At 45.7% G+C, this 21,966-nt stretch overlaps 1 protein-coding gene across 1 annotated transcript in view; it reads right to left on the bottom strand.

The window, feature by feature from the left end:
- Nucleotides 1-948: 948 nt before the first annotated feature.
- Nucleotides 949-21,966, bottom strand: part of LOC138666760 (zinc finger protein 850-like) — a 145,042-nt gene continuing 124,024 nt past the window's right edge. The window contains exons 17-18 of the mRNA XM_069754935.1: nucleotides 20,200-20,311; nucleotides 949-2,150 (exon numbers count right to left, since the gene is read on the bottom strand). Of these exons, the coding sequence (XP_069611036.1) occupies nucleotides 1,159-2,150; nucleotides 20,200-20,311 (1,104 nt within the window). The 3' untranslated portion in view covers nucleotides 949-1,158. The remainder of the gene's footprint in view (nucleotides 2,151-20,199; nucleotides 20,312-21,966) is intronic.

Genomic DNA, 21,966 nt, shown 5'->3' with positions numbered 1-21,966 from the left:
CCATGGTGAAGTTTAAATCCTTTTGGTCATTTCTTTGCCATGCTTATTCATCTATTATATATCACTTATAGAATGACTGGAATAGAAAATGAAAACATAGTATTCTGTGAGGTTTCGTTATTAAAAGTCCTAGATTTAAATATTTATCACAGATTAGAACGATGCATATTGTGTACACAATGAAGGAAATTGCAACATTTATTTATATCTAAATCATGCCTATTCACATGTGATATATATCTGACTGTGCTGTCACACACACGTTTTACTGTTTCAATCATTTATTGCTGGAGCAGGACGCAGACGGTGATGAGCACATGTGGAAAACTGTTTACTATCCCCATATATCCTTTGGAAGTGATCACTCAATAGTGTTTCAATGCTGGTTTTATACCTGTTTTCTTTCAGGTCATTCCAATTAGACATAGGTGCTGCCAGAAAACTGGTAACACAAGCAAACTTGTATGTAAAAATGTAAATGCATAAACAGGTACTAAACAGGTCTAAAGCCCTACACATGAAGAGGACTTGTCAGATTTATAAACAGAAAGGCAACACAACACAGAGTTCTAACAAAAGGTGATCCAGAATTGATATTTTATTGGTAATACCTACTAAATCAGACAAGTCAAGTGAACTCATATTTCCTCAATAAAACTACTTATCTACCATAAAGGTCAGCGTGAACTTATTTGTTTTAACAACTTATTCCATTACAAATCAATCGTGAAACCTAGAACTAAATGGTAAGAGTAAAGCTACCAAACACTTGCCCAGTGTTTGACATCTGCATGACTTTGTTTCTACCATTTTGTCTTAGTGCCTTAGTGCTCAATTTACAGCAATACCACTCAGTACTGCTGTATAATGTACTCCATGATGAGGGTGTTCAGTAAACACTCAATAAGGCAGGAGTGGAAGGAAGATTCAGTGCAACATATTCCAACCAGACTGAAGTCATTCATATGAAAATAATTTTATTTGAAATGAGTGTAGCATGATCAAGAATGAAAACAAGACTTGAGCAGAATCTTTATAGCGAATGACAAACACCAGCACAGTAATTCTGGGCAGACACACAATACTACAATGGCTTGAACATTTGTTCACGATGAAGTCCACTGAATCACATTTTCTCTAACGAGTCCATATAATTCATTACACAAAGAAGATTTTCTTGGAGCTTTGATGATTTTTCAATATTGATTGCCCCGTGTGAATTCTTTGATGATTAGCAAGAACCGATTTCCTGCTAAAACACTGACCACATTCCAAACACAAAAACGGCTTCTCTCCCGTATGATTTCTGTGATGTTCAACAAGTTCTGATTTCTGCGCAAAGCATTTCCCACATTCTGAACATGAGTATGGTTTCTCACCTGTGTGAGTTCTTTGATGTCTAACAAGACCTGATTTCTCAGCAAAGCATTTCCCACATTCTGAACATGAAAACGGTTTTTCACCTGTGTGAATTTTTTGATGTTTACTAAGACCTGATTTCTGGATAAAACGTTTTCCACATTCCAAACATGGATATGGCCTCTCTCCTGTGTGAATTCTCTGATGACGCTCAAGATGATCTTTGAACATAAAACACTTTCCACATTCCAAGCACGAAAATACCTTCTCCCCTGTGTGAATTATCTCATGCTTAAGCAGACTTGACTTCTTGGTAAAACACTTGCCACATTGTAAGCAAGAATGAGGTTTCTCCCCTGTGTGAGTTCTTAGATGTTCATTAAGAACAGATTTCCTAGTGAAACATTTTCCACATTGTAAGCATGAAAAGAGTCTTTTTAGAGAAGTGTTTTTCTGTCCTTCGAGACTTTCTTTATGAATTCTTAAATGTACAAGGAGATTTGCATTGTGGGCAAAACATTGTCCACATTCTGGACAAGGAAATAGATTATCCACATTTCCCATTCTTTCCTGGCAACACTGCTCAGAGTCTTCAGCAAAACATTCCACAGATTCAGACGATAAACTCTGTGGAAGAATATGTTCTTGACCTTCCTCATGATTCGAAAAATCCCACGACAGTTCTGGAAAATAAAGTCCTGCATACATATTTTGGGTAGTAGGATGTTCTACTAGAGAATCTTTTGAGATATCATTATATTGACTCTTCGAGGTATTGTTGTAGTCACCTGCTGGGAAATAAAAAGGCATTTTCTTTTTTACAACTTGTATATTATAAATCACACAAAATACAGACCTGTACAGATGTAAAGGTGTTGTCTAGTAAAAACAAGACATCAACCATGTATAGAGTACGTGATAACTTATTCATTGGTGGGGATTTGACCGATGGGACGCGCACTGATTGAAGAACTTTTATCTACTTTAAAATAGGGTGTCAAGGCGTATGCTCAACTACTGTTCCATTTATTTCCTTGGGGTTGCACTCCAAACTACAACTCAATTTTGTAACAGGGATATAAGTCCCCCATCAAGAATAAAAATTCACCATTCTACCAATCTGGTGGGGGGGGAGGGGCTCCAGTGTTCGACCATATACCAATCACTAATTTATCCCCTATTCTGTGGCTAGGAGACAACCTGTTTTCACAGGACAACCCCTTTAATGGTCAACAAGCAATGAAAGACAATGTTCAGTCGGATTATATGAATGGGCCATGATTGTTAACCCATAAAGGTTCAGAGATTTTCTGGGATGTGACAGATGATCATATCACACCAAGAAAAAAACTTGGGTTTCTGACAAGCTCTAGCTCACTGAATGTGATAACATGTCCTACTTAACCAAAGTAACCTCTACACTGTGTGCAGAATTATTAGGCAAGTTGTATTTTAGAGGATTATTTTTATTATTGATCAACAACTATGTTCTCAATCAACCTTAAAGACTCAAATATCAAAGCTTAATATTTTTGGAAGTTGGAGTGGGGATTTTTTTTTAGATTTGGCTATCTTAGGAGGATTATCTGTTTGTGCAGGTAACTATTACTGTGCAGATTTATTAGGCAACTTAATAAAAACCAAATATATTCCCATCTCACTTGTTTATTTTCACCAGGTAAACCAATATAACTGCCCAAAATTTAGAAATAAACATTTCTGACATGCAAAAACAAAACCCCCAAAAAATTAGTGACCAACACAGCAACCTTTCTTTATGATGACACTCAACAGATTTCCATCCATAGATTGTGTCAGTTGCTTGATCTGTTTACGATCAACATTGCATGCAGCAGCCACCACAGCCTCCCAGACACTGTTCCGAGAGGTGTACTGTTTTCCCTCCCTGTAGATCTCACATTTTATGAGGGACTACAGGTTCTCTATGGGGTTCAGATCAGGTGAAGAAGGGGGCCATGTCATTATTTTTTTCTTCTTTGAGACCTTTACTGGCCAGCCACGCTGTGGAGTAGTTGGAGGCATGTGATGGAGCATTGCCCTGCATGAAATTCATGTGTTTCTTGAACGATACCGACTTCTTCCTGTATCACTGCTTGAAGAAGTTGTCTTCCAGAATCTGGCAGTAGGCCTGGGAGTTGAGCTTCACTCCTTCCTCAACCCGAAAAGGTCCCACAAGTTCATCTTTGATGATACCAGCCCATACCAGTACCCCACCTCCACCTTGCTGGCGTCTGAGTCGGAGTGGAGCGCTCTGCCCTTTACTGATCCAGCCTCTGGCCCATCAAGAGTCACTCTCATTTCATCAGTCCATAAAACCTTTGAAAAGTCAGTCTTAAGATATTTTTTGGCCCAGTTTTGACGTTTTATCTTATTATTATTGTTCAAAGGTGGTCGTTTTTTAGCCTTCCTTATCTTGGCCATGTCCCTGAGTATCACACACCTTGTGCTTTTGTTACTCCAGTAACGTTGCAGCTCTGAAATATGGCAAAACTGGTGGCAAATGGCATCTTGGCAGCTTCACACTTGATTTTCCCCAATTTATGGGCAGTTATTTTGCGCCTTTTTTGCCCAACACGCTTCTTGCGACCCTGTTGGCTTATTTGCCATGAAACGCTTGATTGTTCGGTGGTCACGCTTCAAAAGTTTGGCAATTTCAAGACTGCTGCATCCCTCTGCAAGGCATCTCACAATTTTGGACTTTTCAGAGCCCGTCAAATCTCTCTTCTGACCCATTTTGCCAAAGGAAAGGAAGTTGCCTAATAATTAAGCACACCTTATAAAGGGTTTTGAGGTAATTAGAGAACACCTTCCTCATTACAGAGATGCACATCATCTGATTTACTTAATTGGTAGTTGGCTCTCAAGCCTGAACAGCTTGGAGTAGGACAACATGTATAAAAAGTATTGTCATCAAAATACAACTTGCCTAATAATTCTGCACACAGTGTATAAGAAAGCAATTTTTGATTTTCTGTATTTTTATTTTGTACTCTTCACGTTTCACACCAAATAACCTGTTGACGTAATTGTTTATATTATTATGTTGTCATGATATTTATTATGTGCAGGCTTTTTTATATATATATGTGACGCCCAGGAGACCGGGATACCCAGCACCGGACCAATGGAGTCTGTCTCTTGAGGGGGATGTCACGGGTGGCTTGACCCGGTGCTGTGGCCTCAGGCAATGCACAGTGTAAGGGGTATCATGAGGGGACAGGCACTTACTTGATCAGCAGCAGGTTTTCCCAGCGGTGACGATCCTGATCCTGGATAGATGGCTATTGTCCAAATGAAAGACTGAGGCACTGAAACGTTTAACCAGTTTACTTTAACATAAAAGGATTTACAACCAGTCCTGTCACCGGAGTCTGTATGGGAACTCTGAGTTACTTTGACCCTGCCGGGGTCTTCGCCTCTTATTGTGCACAATTTCTGTGTGGCCCTGCTGCTGTATGTGAACTGGCTGCCGGCCCAATCTGTCCCCTCCGGGTCCTGGTTCGACGGGCAACCCGAGTCCTTTTATCGGTTTACCCCCTCTGGGAGTACCGCTGAACTCTGTGTCTGTTGCTGCATCCGACCCTAGTGAAGCTGATATCACCTCACGTTTTTCCGGTTGCTGTATTATATATAATGAATACAGCCACGGATCCGGTATCCGTCTTTGCGCCTGTTCTGGGTAGTGATTAATGCTACCCGGTTCTCACAATGTCCTTTTTCTCTATCCCTCTTCTCCTCAGGCCGGTGATTTAGGCCTGGTCACAGTCACAGGGCTGTTAGAAATTCAACTGTATGACCTCTCACTATCAGCTCCTTGGCCCAACTGCCATTTCTTCTCTCAGACCAGAATGGATCAAGGGGAGTCTCTGGAGCTCCCCCTTCTGGCCGGAGGTGGTAGTGCAGTCTTGCTATTTTAGTATTTGTACTTACTGTCAGTAACTATTTTTGTGGCAAATACCCCTAGGGGTGCCACATTCCCCCTTAGTTAAGAACAGTACTCCGGGACTGTGGGACAATAACATTTTGAAATAACAATTAATATGTACAGAGTCTTAAAAATGAAAAGTTACAAAAACCACTCAAGGAAACAAAAATAGAGTTCTGTAAAAAGTCACTTCAAATAGCGTCCATTAATACAGTTCTATCCTTGAAGGTATTAGGAACGGCACTGTACTTAATGTCCAGGAATTTAGTTCCATTTTTCCAACGGAGTTATCAATATAAAGTCTAAAGAAAGTTCAAAAAGAGCAAAAAGCAAAGTTCAAAAAGCAGTCTTTCCGGAGCTTTGATTTAGTGCCTCCGGGCTGATAAAAAGTTCAAGAATATGCAATAAGTTCATACAGACAAGTCTCTGTAGGCACTGGGCTTAAACGTTGCAGACTGATAGCAATGACTATACTACATTTTCTGTTTAACTATATACGGCATAACATATATACAATTCACATTATGAGCTTTATAGTTGGTAATCTGCATACCTGGCCGGTAATTGACCCTGGGTACTACGCTGTGATCTACGTAATAGCGGTGTCTCTTCATGTGGTGTACTACTGTCTACTGCGGATGTAGTATCTGCCCGCTCTGCTAAAGATAATTCCACGACTATGGAGTTGGCAAGGCCACCGTGAATGGGATTACTCTGACCAGGAATCTGTTCTTCCTGGCCTGGAACCTCCTGTAGTACGGGGTCAGCCTCTTCCTGTCTTGGGACTTCTGGTATTGGGTTCGGTGTTGGGTAAAAGGCCACCATGGGAACCACTACTGCACCATGGTATGTTAGTAGGGTTTTGGGAAAGTCTCCTATACAGGTGTGATACACTTCCTCTTCTTTTTCCTTTACTGGTTGAACCTGTATGGGTTGAATAACTTCTGGTTCTGGCTGGACAACGTCTGGCTCTTTCAATGCTTCCGGACATAATTTAAGATTGTCTCTTGACACTAGTACAGATGTTAAGCCTCCGTTTTTGCTAATGAGACACATTTTAGGATTATCCACTCTTGTTGGTAAAACTGTGTAGGGTACGGCTTCCCACTGATTGTCCAGTTTATTGGTTCGACGATTTCTCTTGAGCACTTGGTCACCCGGTCTTAATGGGGTCGCTAGAGCATTCTGGTTGAAAGTTCGCTCTTGTCTTTCTCTAGTTTGCTGAAGGCTTCTTTCCACACTCTCTTGCACTTGGCGATACTGCTTTTGCCGTATGATATCCCAATTGGAGTCTTGAACTTCTGAGTCTGGTTTCAGAATTCCCATTTCTAGATCGATTGGTAATTGGCCGGGTCTTGCACGCATAAGGTAAGCTGGGGTGCAGTTGGTGGAGCTCACCGGGACATGATTATACAGATCCACCAAGTCAGGCAATTTCTCTGGCCATTGATTCCTTTCTGTCTCAGGTAAAGTCTTTAGTAGGTCTATTACAATATGGTTCATCTTCTCGCATAAGCCGTTTGTTTGTGGATGATAGGCCGTCGTCCGGATCTTTTTGCAACCATACATATTACAGAATTCTCTGAAGATCTCTGATTCAAAGGCTGTACCTTGGTCGGTGAGAACCTGTTCCGGATATCCATGGGGTCTACAAAAGTACGTTTGGAACGCTTTGGCTGCTGTTTTTGCTGTCAGATCTTTTACGGGTACTACTACCAAGAAACGTGAATAATGGTCCACGATGGTCAAGGCATAGACATAGCCGGACCGGCTTGGTGTCAACTTCACGTGGTCCATGGCTACAAGTTCAAGTGGTTGTTTTGTGATTATGGGCTGCAGTGGTGCTCTTTGGTTCTTTTGATCGTTTCTTCTGAGGTTACACGGGCCACAATTTCTGCACCACTGTTCGATTGATTTTCTCATCCCGACCCAATAAAATCTTTCTCTTAGAAGTACTTCTAACTTTTTCCAACCGAAGTGACCAGCACCATTATGGTAAGCTTCGAGGACCATCTTCACATCTTGTTTAGGCACAATAATCTGCCAAACCAATTCATGTGTTTTCGGATTGGTGTATCTTCTACAGAGCTTCCCTTGATACAGGAACATTTTGCCTCTCTCTTTCCAGAGTTGATGCGTCTCTTCTGGGGCATCCTCATAGGGATATGCACTTTGCTCAGTCAACAGTTCCTTCACCAACTTCACAGCCGGATTGCTGTCTTGGGTGTCAGCCCATCTATGGTGTGCTAACGGATTAAAATTCACCTCTTGTTGTTTCTGATAGGTACTTGACTGATGATGCTTTGCCTTGGGACGATGGAAGGCTGGTAGTTCAATTTCTTCAAGCTCCCCCGTTTCCTCTTCTACATCTCTCAAGTGTGGCATCCGGGATAGGGCATCGGCATTTCCATTCTTGCGACCTGCTCGATACTTGATTATGAAGTTGTAATTAGATAACCGGGCTATCCATCGCTGTTCTAACGCACCTAATTTGGCTGTGTCCAGGTGGGTCAACGGATTGTTGTCAGTATAGACAATAAATTCTGCAGCGGCCAGATAGTGTTTGAAACGCTCCGTCACAGCCCAAACTACTGCCAGTAGTTCCAATTTGAAGGAGCTGTAATTTTCTGAATTGCTTTCAGTAGGCCGGAGCTTTCTACTTGCAAAGGCGATGACTTTCTCCCGACCTTCTTGCTTTTGTGACAGCACCGCTCCTAGTCCCACATTACTGGCATCGGTGTAGAGGATGAAAGGTTTATGGTAATCTGGGTATGCCAGAACCTCTTCTCCGGTTAGTGCCTTCTTTAGTTGTTCAAAGGAGTCTTCCCTTTCGTCGTTCCACTGAAAAGGAGGGTTTCGGTTTGAAGGTTTCTTCGTCTGCCCTACCAAGGTGTCTTGCAAGGGTGCTGCCAACTTGGTAAATCCTTTTATAAATCTGCGATAGTAACCCACCAATCCCAGGAATTGTCTCACTTCTTTTGCGCTGGTAGGTCTTGGCCAATCCCTTATGGCGCTTATTTTCTCGGGATCTGGTGCTACTCCCTCCGAACTCACGATGTGTCCCAGGTACTGTACCTTTGGCTTGAGAAGGTGACATTTGGATGGCTTGACTTTCATGCCATACCTGGATAAGGCTTCGAACACTTCTGCCAGGTCTATTAAGTGTTGTTCGTAAGTCTTTGAGTAGACGATCACATCATCTAGGTACAGGAGGACGGTCTCGAAGTTCTTGTGTCCGAGGCAGCATTCCATCAGCCGCTGGAAGGTACCGGATGCGTTGCAGAGTCCGAACGGCATGCGATTAAATTCACATAGACCCATTGGTGTGGTGAATGCCGTCTTTTCCTTATCTCTCTCAGCCACAGGGACTTGCCAATACCCGCTTGTTAAGTCCAAGGTGGAAAAATAATTAGCAGATTTCAAAGCAGTTAAGGACTCTTCTATCCTAGGCAAGGGGTAGGCGTCTTTATGGGTGATGTTATTAATCTTCCGGTAGTCTACGCACATTCTCATGGTTCCGTCCTTTTTTTTGACAATCACTAGAGGGGCCGCCCAGGGGCTACAGCTGTCTCTTATTACCCCGGCCTGTTTCATTTCCCTCAGCATATCTTTTGCACATTGATAGTGAGCGGGCGGTATGGGTCTATATCTTTCTTTTATTGGGGGATGGTCACCTGTGGGGATTGTGTGTTCTACCCCTTCTATCCGTCCGAAGTCCAATGGGTGTTTACTGAAGACTTGTTCATATTCCGTCACTAGCCTATACACCCCTTGTTTTTGATGGGTAGGTGTTGAATTTATGCCCACGTGTAGCTGTTGGCACCAATCCTCCATTTCTCCATCTGAGCCATTGCCTTCCACCTGACAGGTTGGTTCTAAGGGCTCAATGGTTGTGATGGCATTGTTGTCAACAGTATATAGCTTTGCCATTGTAGCATACCTTGGCAAAGTGACCTCTTCCTCTCCACAGTTCAAAAGTCGTACCGGCACTCGTCCCCGGTGTACCTCGACTATCCCTCGTGCTGTGAGTATAGTGGGCCTGCTGTCGGTGTACACTGGTTCTATTAAGGCTTGATAATCTCGTCCCTTAGTACCAATGGCTGCTCTACACCATACCAGCATTTCTGTTTTTGGTGGGATTACAATAGACGTTGGATCACTTACCCTCACACTGCCGATTTCTCCACCTGCAACTTCTACCTGTTGCCTTAACATCAATACTTTTATTTCCCTCCGGAGAACTCTCTGCTGGCAGGATTGGGCAGTTTCAGCAATTTGCTGTAAGACAGAAATGACTTCGGAAAAGCAGTTCTCTAACACATTCATTCCTATCAATACAGTTGGTTCACAGTTCCGCCGGTCAACATCAACAACAATTATACCCTGTTTCTTCAGTTCTACTTTACCAATCTTTATGGTCATCTCCCTGAATCCTAGTTTCGGTACCAACTTACCATTACTGGATCATATATCTAGTTCAACATCAGAGGGCCCTTTATCAATATCTGCATCAGCCCAGTACCTCTTATAAAGGATATACGGTATAGATGAAATCTGGGAACCTGTGTCCAGCAAAGCGTTGAGGGGAATTCCGTCCAGCACGATAGGGATAATGGGTCGTCCTCCGATGTACCTGTCGTGCCAGGGTGTTGGGCCTTGAAAGTTCATTCCTGCGAAGCGGCCCGCATTCCCAGGGGATTCCCGTTTAAATCACAATCTCGTGCAAAGTGGCCCGGCTGCTGGCAACGGCGGCAAATGGGCTGTCCATCCGGTTGGTAGCGGTCGCGTGGTCGTCCTCTCCATGTCGGGTATCTCCGGGGTCTCATCCATGGAACATCCTCTCTACAGTTTGCCAACTCCATCTTGTGTCCTCTCATCTCCTGCATGGTTTTAGCCATTGAAGCAACAACATCAGCTAAAGAGTCAAGCTTTTGTTGAAGAGCCTCATTAGTACTGGGCCCCAGGGGCTTAGCAATGGCCCCAGACATAGCTGATGTCACTGGCACTCCCTGTTGTTGAGGTGCCTCTGCCATGGGTTGCGCAGGATCCTGATCCCGAGGTGCCTCTGCCAGCTGGAGACGTATAGCGCTCTCCTTTAATTGGGCAAATGTCAATTCAGGGTTCTTAAAAACAAGCATGCTCACATGCCCCCGGTGAGAAGGGGTGTAGAGTCCCTCAATAAATTGATCTCTTAGCAGTTTATCCGCCCCGGTGTTAAAAATGGGTTCAGCCGGTGTAAGTGATTTAAGGGCTTCCTGCAGGTTTAAGGCAAAGTCTCTCATGCCCTCATTAGCTTTTTGTTTGCAACTAAAGAATCGTATTTTAGCTTTGCTGCTGGCAGTGGTTTCAAATGTAGCTTTTAATCCAGCAAATATGCGTTCAACAGTGCCTTTTAGATCAGCTGCCCATGCTGTGACTTCTCGCTTAGCATGGCCACTTAACTGCATCATCAGGAGACCAACACGCTGAACTTCACCCACAGGGAACATGTCAAAATGGGCCAGCATCTTTTCTCTGAAATCGTCAAGGGTATTAGGCTCACCTTCATACATTGGAAGCCACGGGCCACCCAGGGGTATATGGCATCAGCACCGGCATGATGGGCGCCACTCCTTGCACCGCTGCGCTGCCGGACTCTCTATTGACACTCTGTCTTTCAGCTGCATTAGCGTTGCCGAGTGCTGCGGCGTCTCCGTGCTGCGACATACTGTGCCCCCTTAGTTAATCCGGACCCTTCCGGTCCTCCGCTTCCGTCGGGATAGTGTAGATTCGTTCCGCTGTGCAGCAGGATCGATTTTCCCCTTGCTCTGATGTCAGAGCGCTCAGCTTGGTGCCGCCCACAATGACACGCCCCCTGCTGCTCCCACCCACCGCGCTCTGTAATGGCGGATTCTGAAGTTTTTCAGTTAGACTGGGGCTCAGGTGATGGCGTAGCTCAATTAACAGTCTCGTGCCTAACGGTTATGAAGTGATTACCTCAGGGGATGGCGGCCATCTTTACTCCATTATAACCAATGGGGAAAAGTCACTTTCAATAGTTTTCAATGGGGAATGGATTTTTCTTTAATAAAGTCAATTTTCAAGATTTTTCATCCCAGTTTTCACAGTTTTGGGCTCCAATCACGGCACACAATACCCGGTATACGGGCTGGCTAGATCCTGTTCGTGACGCCAAATGTGACGCCCAGGAGACCGGGATACCCAGCACCGGACCAATGGAGTCTGTCTCTTGAGGGGGATGTCACGGGTGGCTTGACCCGGTGCTGTGGCCTCAGGCAATGCACAGTGTAAGGGGTATCATGAGGGGACAGGCACTTACTTGATCAGCAGCAGGTTTTCCCAGCGGTGACGATCCTGATCCTGGATAGATGGCTATTGTCCAAATGAAAGACTGAGGCACTGAAACGTTTAACCAGTTTACTTTAACATAAAAGGATTTACAACCAGTCCTGTCACCGGAGTCTGTATGGGAACTCTGAGTTACTTTGACCCTGCCGGGGTCTTCGCCTCTTATTGTGCACAATTTCTGTGTGGCCCTGCTGCTGTATGTGAACTGGCTGCCGGCCCAATCTGTCCCCTCCGGGTCCTGGTTCGACGGGCAACCCGAGTCCTTTTATCGGTTTACCCCCTCTGGGAGTACCGCTGAACTCTGTGTCTGTTGCTGCATCCGACCCTAGTGAAGCTGATATCACCTCACGTTTTTCCGGTTGCTGTATTATATATAATGAATACAGCCACGGATCCGGTATCCGTCTTTGCGCCTGTTCTGGGTAGTGATTAATGCTACCCGGTTCTCACAATGTCCTTTTTCTCTATCCCTCTTCTCCTCAGGCCGGTGATTTAGGCCTGGTCACAGTCACAGGGCTGTTAGAAATTCAACTGTATGACCTCTCACTATCAGCTCCTTGGCCCAACTGCCATTTCTTCTCTCAGACCAGAATGGATCAAGGGGAGTCTCTGGAGCTCCCCCTTCTGGCCGGAGGTGGTAGTGCAGTCTTGCTATTTTAGTATTTGTACTTACTGTCAGTAACTATTTTTGTGGCAAATACCCCTAGGGGTGCCACATTTATATGTAATAAAATATATTTTAAATTTAAAAAAAAAACATTGCTTTATACTTTTTCTAGTGAGGGCTTTTTGTTTTGTATTACTTGTTTTTTTTTAAATTACTTGTTTTTTTTTTTTTTTTTACATAATTTGTCTCCCAGGAAATCATTAAAGATCTGTGGGGAACATTTTTTCCCCAATTGTAATGAAGGCAAGCTCGACAGACAGAGCTGATCTGGATCGGATAGGACCAAGAAGCTCTGCTATGGCGGGAAAGATTCTGATCTTGTGATCGCCAGGTCCTACAGAAGCATTGGCAATGTCGTTGCTTCTTTTCACCGCAAAAATGACAATAAATGATAATAAATAGATTAGCTTTGGACCTTGGGGAGAAGACAATCAGAACAGCTCCTGCTTGATTGCAGGAGCTTTAAACAAGTGCCATAAATTTACAAGGTTGTGGTATTATAGCCTAGGGCGAAGCTCAATAAATTTATGGCGTTTGGTTATTATCTCGTTAATACAGTATGTATCCTGCAAGTATGTTCACAGGGTAATACAGTTAAGTCCATATATATTTAGACAGAGACAACATTTTTCTAATTTTGGTTATAGATATTACCACAATGAATTTTAAACAAAACAATTCAGATGCAGTTGAAGTTCAGACTTTCAGCTTTCATTTGAGGGTATCCACATTAAAATTGGATGAAGGGTTCAGGAGTTTCAGCTCCTTAACATGTGCCACCCTGTTTTTAAAGGGACCAAAAGTAATTGGACAGATTAAATAATTTTAAATAAAATGTTCATTTCTAGTACTTGGTTGAAAACCCTTTGTTGGCAATGACTGCCTGAAGTCTTGAACTCCTGGACATCACCAGATGATGTGTTTCCTTCTTTTTGATGCTCTTCCAGGCCTTCACTGCGGTGGTTTTCAGTTGCTGTTTGTTCGTGGGCCTTTCTGTCTGAAGTTTAGTCTTTAACAAGTGAATTGCATGTTCAATTGGGTTGAGATCAGGTGACTGACTTGGCCATTGAAGAATATTCCACATCTTTGCTTTAATAAACTCCTGGGTTGCTTTGGCTTTATGTTTCTGGTCATTGTCCATCTGTAGTATGAAACGACGACCAGTTTGGTCGTATGCGCAGATGGAGATCGCGGCAGCCATTTTCCTGAAGCCGAGATCTAAATCTGCGAACTCGGCTTCAGGAAAATGGCCGCCACCACCGATAAAGCCATGATTCACCCGGCTCTGCTGCTTAGCTTGGATACCGGGCCGCTGCGTCACCTCACCTTTGGAAGGGACCCTGCTCACGCCATACCGTTCACTGCGCCTCATCATCCCCGCACCCCTGCCGCCGCCACAGCACTGCTGCAACCCTCCCATGGCCACCAGGCCGTGGCGTCGCCCACCTAAGCAGTAAGGGACCCTGCTCAGGTGCAGGCCATATCGCCCACCGCATCACCGCACCTCTGCCGACACCATGCCTCCTGTGACCCTGCTCTGCCACCGCCAGCCCTCAGGTAAAATACTGTAAATTCGGACAACAAGACGGACCCCCATCTTATAAAAAATCTTTTTTTCTGCAATTTTCACCCCAAATTTGAGGTGCATCTTATGGTCCGGTGCGTCTTATAGTCTGAAAAATACGGTACTCATTAAAGGGGTTGTCCACTAGGATAACCCCTTCTCGATCTGAATGTTTGCCCCCATGAAAATAGAAAAGCTTATATTCACCTCCCATGCTGGCACCGTTCCAGCAGTGTCGGCACTCGCATTTCTGGTGCTCACATGTGGTTTCCATGACGTGAGCTTTGCGCACATTCAGTCTTAGGAACTATATGTATTCGAGATGACGTGAGAGCTGAGGCTGGACGTTCACGTCTTCCTAATTACTAATACTTCTGAAGGCAGAGACAGTGACACTGCACCAGGCACGGGTGGTGAGTATAAGTTTTTTTATTTTTACAGGGGAATCATTCAGATTGACAAGGGGTTATCCACATCTTTAAAAAGCAAAATGTCAATTTTAGTGCAAGAGAAGATTCTTTGTGCAATATAGGGATTTTTGTGTACTCACCGTAAAATCCTTTTCTCCGAGCCACTCATTGGGGGACACAGAACCATGGGTGTTATGCTGCTGTCGCTAGGAGGTTGACACTAAGTTGAGACAAAAAAGTTAGCTCCTCCCCTGCAGTATACACCCTCATGCTGGCTTCCAGAGACCCAGTTCAGTGTAAAAGCTGTAGGAGATCATTAACAACATATTACATAATATTAGAGTATAACATGTAAGAGTAAGTCAAGAACCAAAAAAGGAATGAGCCATAAGGCTAACAGGGTGGGTGCTGTGTCCCCCAATGAGTGGCTCAGAGAAAAGGATTTTACGGTGAGTACACAAAAATCCCTATTTCTCCTTCGTCACATTGGGGGACACAGAACCATGAAACGTCCCAAAGCAGTCCCTGGGTGGGGAACAATACAACCAAATAACTCCGTGTACCATCTGACTATAAATGCGCAACGGCCGCCAGCAGAATACGTCTGCCATGGGCCGCATCCACAGAAGATTGAGTGTGGACATTGTAGTGCTTCGTGAAAGTATGCAGGCTGGACCATGTTGCAGCCTTGCAAACCTGCTCTGCCGACGCCTGGTGCCGAAAGGCCCAGGAAGCACCCACCGACCGAGTTGAGTGTGCCCTAATCCCCTGCCCCTGACCCGATAAGATTCTTGAATAGCTGATCGGATCCATCTGGCTATCGTGGCTTTAGAAGCGGCTAAACCCTTTTCTGTGACCCTCCATGAGCACAAAGACGTAGTCCGATTTGCGGAAGGGGGCAGTCCTAGAAATGTACCTCCTGAGGGCCCTTACCATGTCCAAAGTGTGAAGAGCCTTTTCAACCCTATGTCTTGGCTGTGGGCAGAAGGAGGGAAGAACGATATCTTCATTAAGGTGGAAGAATGAAACCACCTTGGGAAGAAAAGAAGGAAATGGACGTAGGACTACTTTGTCCTGGTGGAAGGAAAGGAAGGGTGCCTGACAGGACAGTGCGGCCAACTCTGAAACTCGCCTGATAGAGCTTACTGCCACAAGGAAGGTGACCTTCCAGGAGAGAACAATCAGCGAGACATCCTGCAGAGGTTCAAAAGGGGACTCCTGAAGAACACTCAGGACCAAATTGAGATCCCAAGTCTCTAACGGCATTCTATAAGGGGGTACTACTTGGGAGACCCCCTGAACAAAAGTCCTGACTTGCAAGTCAGCAGCAATGTTACGTTGGAACAACACGGATAATGCCGAGATCTGACCCTTGAGGGAACTGAGCGCCAGACCGGAATCCAAGCCAGACTGGAGAAATTCCAGAATGGAGGGAATTGAAAAAATGAGAGGAGGATGTCCACGGAGCCTGCACCATGGGAAGAAGGCTTTCCAGGTGCGGTGATAGATGCGAGCGGAAGACGTCTTGCGAGCGCTTATCATGGTGGCAATGACTTGCTGGGAGAAACCAGCTTGAGTTAGGATCCAGGTTTCAACAGCCAAGCCGTTAAACATAGGGCCCCTGAGCTCTGGTGGTAGATCGGCCCTTGGCGAAGCAGATCTGGGTGGTCTGGTAACCGCCAGGGAACGTCGGATACGAGTTGAACGAGCTCCGCATACCACGTGTGACGTGGCCAATCCGGGGCGACTAGGATCAAAGGAACCCCCTCCATCTTGATTTTCCAGATTACCTTTGGTAGTAAAGGAAGAGGAGGAAACACGTACGGGAAGTGGAACCGATGCCATGGGGATATCAGTGCATTCACCCCGATGGCCTGGGGATCCCGAGAACGTGCTATGAAGTTGGGAACTTTTGCGTACAGTCTGGACGCCATTAGATCCATGTCCGGAGTCCCCCTGTGAAGGCAAATCTGCTGGAAGACCTCCGGAGGTTCTCAACACCTGGAATGTGCAGTGCAGAAATATTGGAGCAGTTGTTCTCGGCCCAACAGAGAATGTGGGAGACTTCCCGCATTGCCGCCCTGATGAGGGTCCCCCCCGATGGGTTATGTACGCCACAGCTGTGATGTTGTCTGATTGAATTCGAATTGGGTAACCCGTGAGGAGAAAGTGGAAACGTCTCAGGACAAATCTGATGGCTCGAATCTCCAAGATGTTTATCGGAAGTCTCGACTCCCGAATGGTCCAACGTCCCTGGGCAGTGTGGTGGTGAAATAACGCTCCCCAACCGAGGAGGCTGGCGTCGGCAGTCACCACAAGCCAGTGAGTTGGGAGAAAGGACCTCCCCTCGCTGAGGGATGATTCCAAAGTCCACCATTTGAGCGCTTGCCAGAGCGGGGACAGAGGACATGGCCCATCGAGGGATAAGGGACTCCTGTTCCAGTTGTTCAGCAGAGCCTGTTGTAAGGGGCGGAGATGCAGTTAGGCAAAGGGAACGAAAGCGAAAATGCTGAAAAGCAGGTTTAGGCCTGTGCTGCGGGAGGAATTTGCTTTTCCCTCCTGTAGCATCGGAAATAAGCTGGTCTGATTTTTTCCAAACAGACGTCCGCTCTGAAAAGGCAGAGAAATCAGAGACTTTTTAGAAGAGGAATCCGTGCGCCACTCTCTAAGTCATAGTGCTCTCCTAATGGTGACGGCGTTTGAGGCAGCAATTGCCGCACAGTTTGCTGCGTCTAAAGACGCGTACATCACATAGTCTCCAGCCATAGCGATTTGTTTGGCGAGATCCGCCGCCTCAGACGGAAGAGCCTGGTCCTGAATGGATTTTGCAAGGGCATCTGCCCAGAAAACCATTGCGTTTGCGACCCATGCCGCAGCGAAGGAAGGGGATAGTGAGGAACCCGAGGCTTTAAACACTGAGCGAGCCAGGGAATCTATCTGGCGTTCTGTGGGATTTTTAATCAAAGCCCCATCAGGTACGGATAAAAGCATTTTGGTAGCCAAACATGATACTGGAGGATCTACTAGTGGAGGTTCCGTCCAATCTTTGACAAGATCTGCGGAAAAGGGATACTTCGTTTCCAGGGCCTTTTTTCCTGTAAAGCGCTTATCCGGTCGCTCCCTGTGTCGCTGGACTATATCTAAAAAATACGGGTGAGAGGCGAACACCCTATGGGATCGCTTGGTTCTTTTAAAAGATACAGCATGATCCGGAGCCGAATTAGGGTCATCATCAACCTTTAGCGCGTGGCTTTCTATTGCCCAGAGGCTACAGTTCAAAACACTAACAATGACATACAAAGCCATTCACAATCTGACTCCTCCATACATCTGTGACATGGTCTCCCGCTACCTACCTACATGCAACCTTTGATCATCTCATGATCTCCTACTCTACTCCTCTCTCATATCTTCTTCCCACAACCGCATCCAAGACTTCTCCCGTGCTTCCCCCATACTCTGGAACTCTCTACCCCAACACATCAGGCTCTCACCTACCACGGAAACCTTCAAAAGGAACCTGAAGACCCACCTCTTCCGACAAGCCTACAACCTGTAGTGATCTCCAGTCTACTGAAGCACCACATGACCAGCTCTACCCTCACCTAGTGTATCCTCACCCATCCCCTGTAGACTGTGAGCCCTCGCGGGCAGGGTCCTCTCTCCTCCTGTACTTGTGTGTGCCTTGTTTTACTCATGTTTATTGTACTTGTCTATATTTGCCCCATTCACATGTAAAGCGCCATGGAATAAACGGCGCTATAAAAATGAATAATAATAATAATAATTGACAGATTCAATGTGGGAATCCACAGTCGATTGAAACTCTAGAGAATACGGGTCCAAGGATGCCTCAGACTCATACTCAGAGTCATGATCGCTACGAACCCCTGGAGAGGGTGAGCGAGAAGTGGAGCTACCAGAGGCTAAATGGCGTGGTGAATGCTCAGGAGAGGTAGTGCGGATCCATTTTTTGGATGTCCGTACCTCCTTCAGGTGAGAGCGGCTCCTGCTGGCCGATGATTCCCCTGTAAGGGAGGGGTCTCTTAACCCAGGTAGACGAGTGCCCCGCTCCCCAGAGGGGTCATGAAGGAATTCAATCACTTTGGCCAACGAAGCCATGGATTGTGAGAGTCATGCGGCCCACTCAGGGGGGCTAGATACACTGAGGTTGGTAGCGGCGGAGGGCTCCTGGGCACATTGGGCATCACAGGCTGAGCAGAGAGGGGAGCTTTGAGGCCGAGGGAGGGGAGCCTCGCAGGTGGTACACGCAGGGAAAAAGGTGGTATGTACCTTTGTAGCCTTTTTAGCCCTTGACTGAGACATGATGTACCCCAATATAAGTAAAAAACACTGCTAGTGGAAGCGATGTGGGGTAAAGCTGCAGGGAAGCACCTAGTGCAGTCTCCTTACCCAGGTCCTGTGTCCCGCAATCTGAAGATGATGGCGCTGAGTAGGGGAAGAATGGCATCCAGGAGTGCTGACACGTGCAGAGGGCGGCCAGAGCTGCTGTGCAGTCGGGAAAGATGGCTGCCGAGAGCTGGGAGATAGTCTCGCAAGGAGCGAGAAGCGCCAGGTCTGGGGGCGGAGCCGCACGAGTGATACGAGCGGTGGGCGGGGCCTATCAGGATTCGGCCTGCACTAGGCCGAAGCTGGGGGCTAAATTTCTGGCTTCGGCCGGTGCGCACCTGCGGACCGCCGGGAAAGATGCAGCGGAGCCCTGTGGGGACCCTGCCGCTATGGAGCCCTCATATGACCCCCGGAAAAACGACCCCTCCCGGGTGGCACTTACCCCGATATGAACGGGATGGCAGATGCTGCAGGTCAGAGCTGTGCCCGGGGTAGTTAGGACGGTACAGGGTTGGGGGAGCCTCCATCCACCATCCCCTTAAAAGGGGGTGGAGAGGAACTGTCCGCCTCCATCATCCGCTTTTTTCAGTGGCGATGCAGTGGGGGCTGCACGGACGCCACGATGGAAAGTGCCTCTGAGCAACAGAGGGTATAACCTGGTGGGCAGGGCAAAATGTCCGGCAATAGGCCTGGCTGAAGAAGAGGATACGTGGAGGTGACACTCCATGTGCTCGTCTGTTAAGGGAGGGGGGGAGATCGGTGCCCTTAAAGGGGCCCGTCGCCCCTAGAACCAGCTCAGGCAGTGGCATCCCACGTCGCAGGAGAGGATACGGAGAGGCTACACTCTCCGTGCTCACCTGTTGTTGATTCGGGGAGATCGGAGCCTTGAAAGGTTCCGTCACCCCTTCATCCAGGTAAAAAAGTTAAATAGTAAAAAATCAAAAAAATAAGAAAAAATTCTGGTCTGAATAGCAGACCCTGTGTGCCTCCTACGGACACTAAGCTTGAACTGGGTCTCTGGAAGCCAGCATGAGGGTGTATACTGCAGGGGAGGAGCTAACTTTTTTGTCTCAACTTAGTGTCAGCCTCCTAGTGACAGCAGCATACACCCATGGTTCTGTGTCCCCTAATGTGGCGAAGGAGAAAAATAAGACTGCTTCCAAAACCAGTAAATAAATAATAAAAAAAAGAAATGTACTGGGACTCTATATAAACTTCCTTTACCGTATCACTATAAATATAGTTATATGGAATACCTCAGATATATAAAAATATGAAGGAAGATCTCTCTACTTTATGTACACTATACATTTATGGATTTAATTAGCATTTTCATATAATTTATAATTAGTCTTGAGAGAGCATTAACAGTCGCTAGATTGGTGACTCATAAGGGTTTTTATTTTCTTTTTTTCTGCACTGCACCGTTAATGTACTTGCTGTTAAATTAGCCATGTAAAACAAGTAAAGGTCTCTTCTGTAAAAGCTCAGAGCAATACTAGTCGAGAATGGGACAGTTGACCCCTTAATGTCAAGCTTTTTTTTATTTTCTCACCTGGATGGATATCTATAGGAATCTCCTCTTCTTTAAACAAGCGATCACCACTTTTATATGTCTTTTCTTCTTTACTCATGACTTCAGCTTTAATTTCAGTATGAAATTTGTCCTGATTAACAAGAAAAAAAGAAACGTACAAATCAGGAGTCTGTTAATGAAAACTGGCTAGCAGTCATATACCGTATATTAGTTGTTAAAAACTGCAGGCTAACTAATATCAGTTGACATTTTCCTTGGGTTGGGTCAGTGTCGATAAATGATTATCTGACAAAGAAAATGAACCTATCACAGGGAAAATGAAACAGTAGAGCTCCAATTACAATCAAGGGTCAGTGTAACGAGGATGAATGTTTAATGAAAAGAAAAGTCACACCCATGTCTCAATTTATTTATACATTTTCAAGGAGAAGTAGTAGAGGAACAGTATATTACAGATTTATAAGAAAAGATACTTCAAAATTGTTGTTTTATGGGAAACACAAGTATTTACATAAATAGGCATGTCAGGAGTGGCAACAGGTCCTCTTTTAAAGGAAACCTGTCAGGTCCCCCCCTTGACCATAGAACCATCAGCAGTTGTGTGTACATATCTAGATTCCCTGCCTCACAATCTCTTTATTACACTGGACACATAAACAGAACTTTAGAAAAAGTATTTCTAAAGTCTGTTTATGATACATAAATAAACCCTTTGACTAGTCGATTGGGCATTAGGTTCCCCAGACTAGACAGCCCACTTAGCATGTCATGTTGGCGTGATAGCACCACTTACAAAAGCCAGAGTCATAGCCATCGCTATACTTATCTTGCGCATGCGCGCACCTTTGTTTACTCACATAATTAGGCCTCTGAAGCTGTCTGTACGCGTCCCAAAACTTAGAAAGGTGCACTGCACATGATTGGAAGTCCCCTGCACTTCCAATCGTGCGCAGTGTGCCTTTCTGAAGCTGGAGAGCGTACACCCAGCTTCCAAGGCTCAATAATGTGAGGGAAGAAAGATGTGCACATGCACAAGGTAAGTATAGCGCTGGCAGTGACACCGGCTCTTTTAAGTCATGTTATCATTAGAGATGGGCGAACCCGAACAGTAAAGTTCAGGGTCCATACTGAACACCTACTGTTCGGGCATGGACCCTGAACACGGACTTCTCCTGAGGTCGTGTTACTGTTTTGGTTCGGCAGTCCGAACATCGGGTGTTTCCCACGCTATCATCTGCATTACAGCCGGCGACTGCGCTATAAATAATTGCATTTTTTCAAATTGTGTGGGTTCCCCTCATTTATAATAATAATAATAATAATAACCACGCTCAACTGTCAGCTTTATCATGGCTGGTTATCAAGAATAGAGGGGTCCTCATTCAGTTTTTTTTTGTTACCGTATATACGCCGAGATTTTCAGCCCATTTTTTGGGGCTGAAAGTCCCCCTCTCGGCTTGTACTCGAGTCATACCCAAGGGTCGGCAGGGGAGGGGGAGCAGGGGCTGTCTAATTATACTCACCTACGCCCCAGCTTCTTCCTGTACTGAGCGGTCACATGGTACCTCTCATATGCGGCTCACCATAAGGGTGGAGCCGCATATTCATTACTGTAATGAGCGGTAACGGTGACCGCTCAGTAGAGGAAGAAGCAGCAGCGCCGGGGAAGCAGGGACTGCACCGCGCCAGGAGCAGGTGAGTATAACGGGGAGGGGAGCTCAGCGCTGCACGATATTCACCTGCTCCTCCTTCCAGCCGTTGCTCAGTCTTCAGCGTCTTCTGCAG

The sequence above is a fragment of the Ranitomeya imitator genome, chromosome 2 (assembly GCF_032444005.1).
Source record: "Ranitomeya imitator isolate aRanImi1 chromosome 2, aRanImi1.pri, whole genome shotgun sequence".
Classification (NCBI taxonomy): domain Eukaryota; kingdom Metazoa; phylum Chordata; class Amphibia; order Anura; family Dendrobatidae; genus Ranitomeya; species Ranitomeya imitator.
Note: the sequence above shows the minus strand (reverse complement) of the source record. Positions and strands in the feature narration are given on the sequence as shown.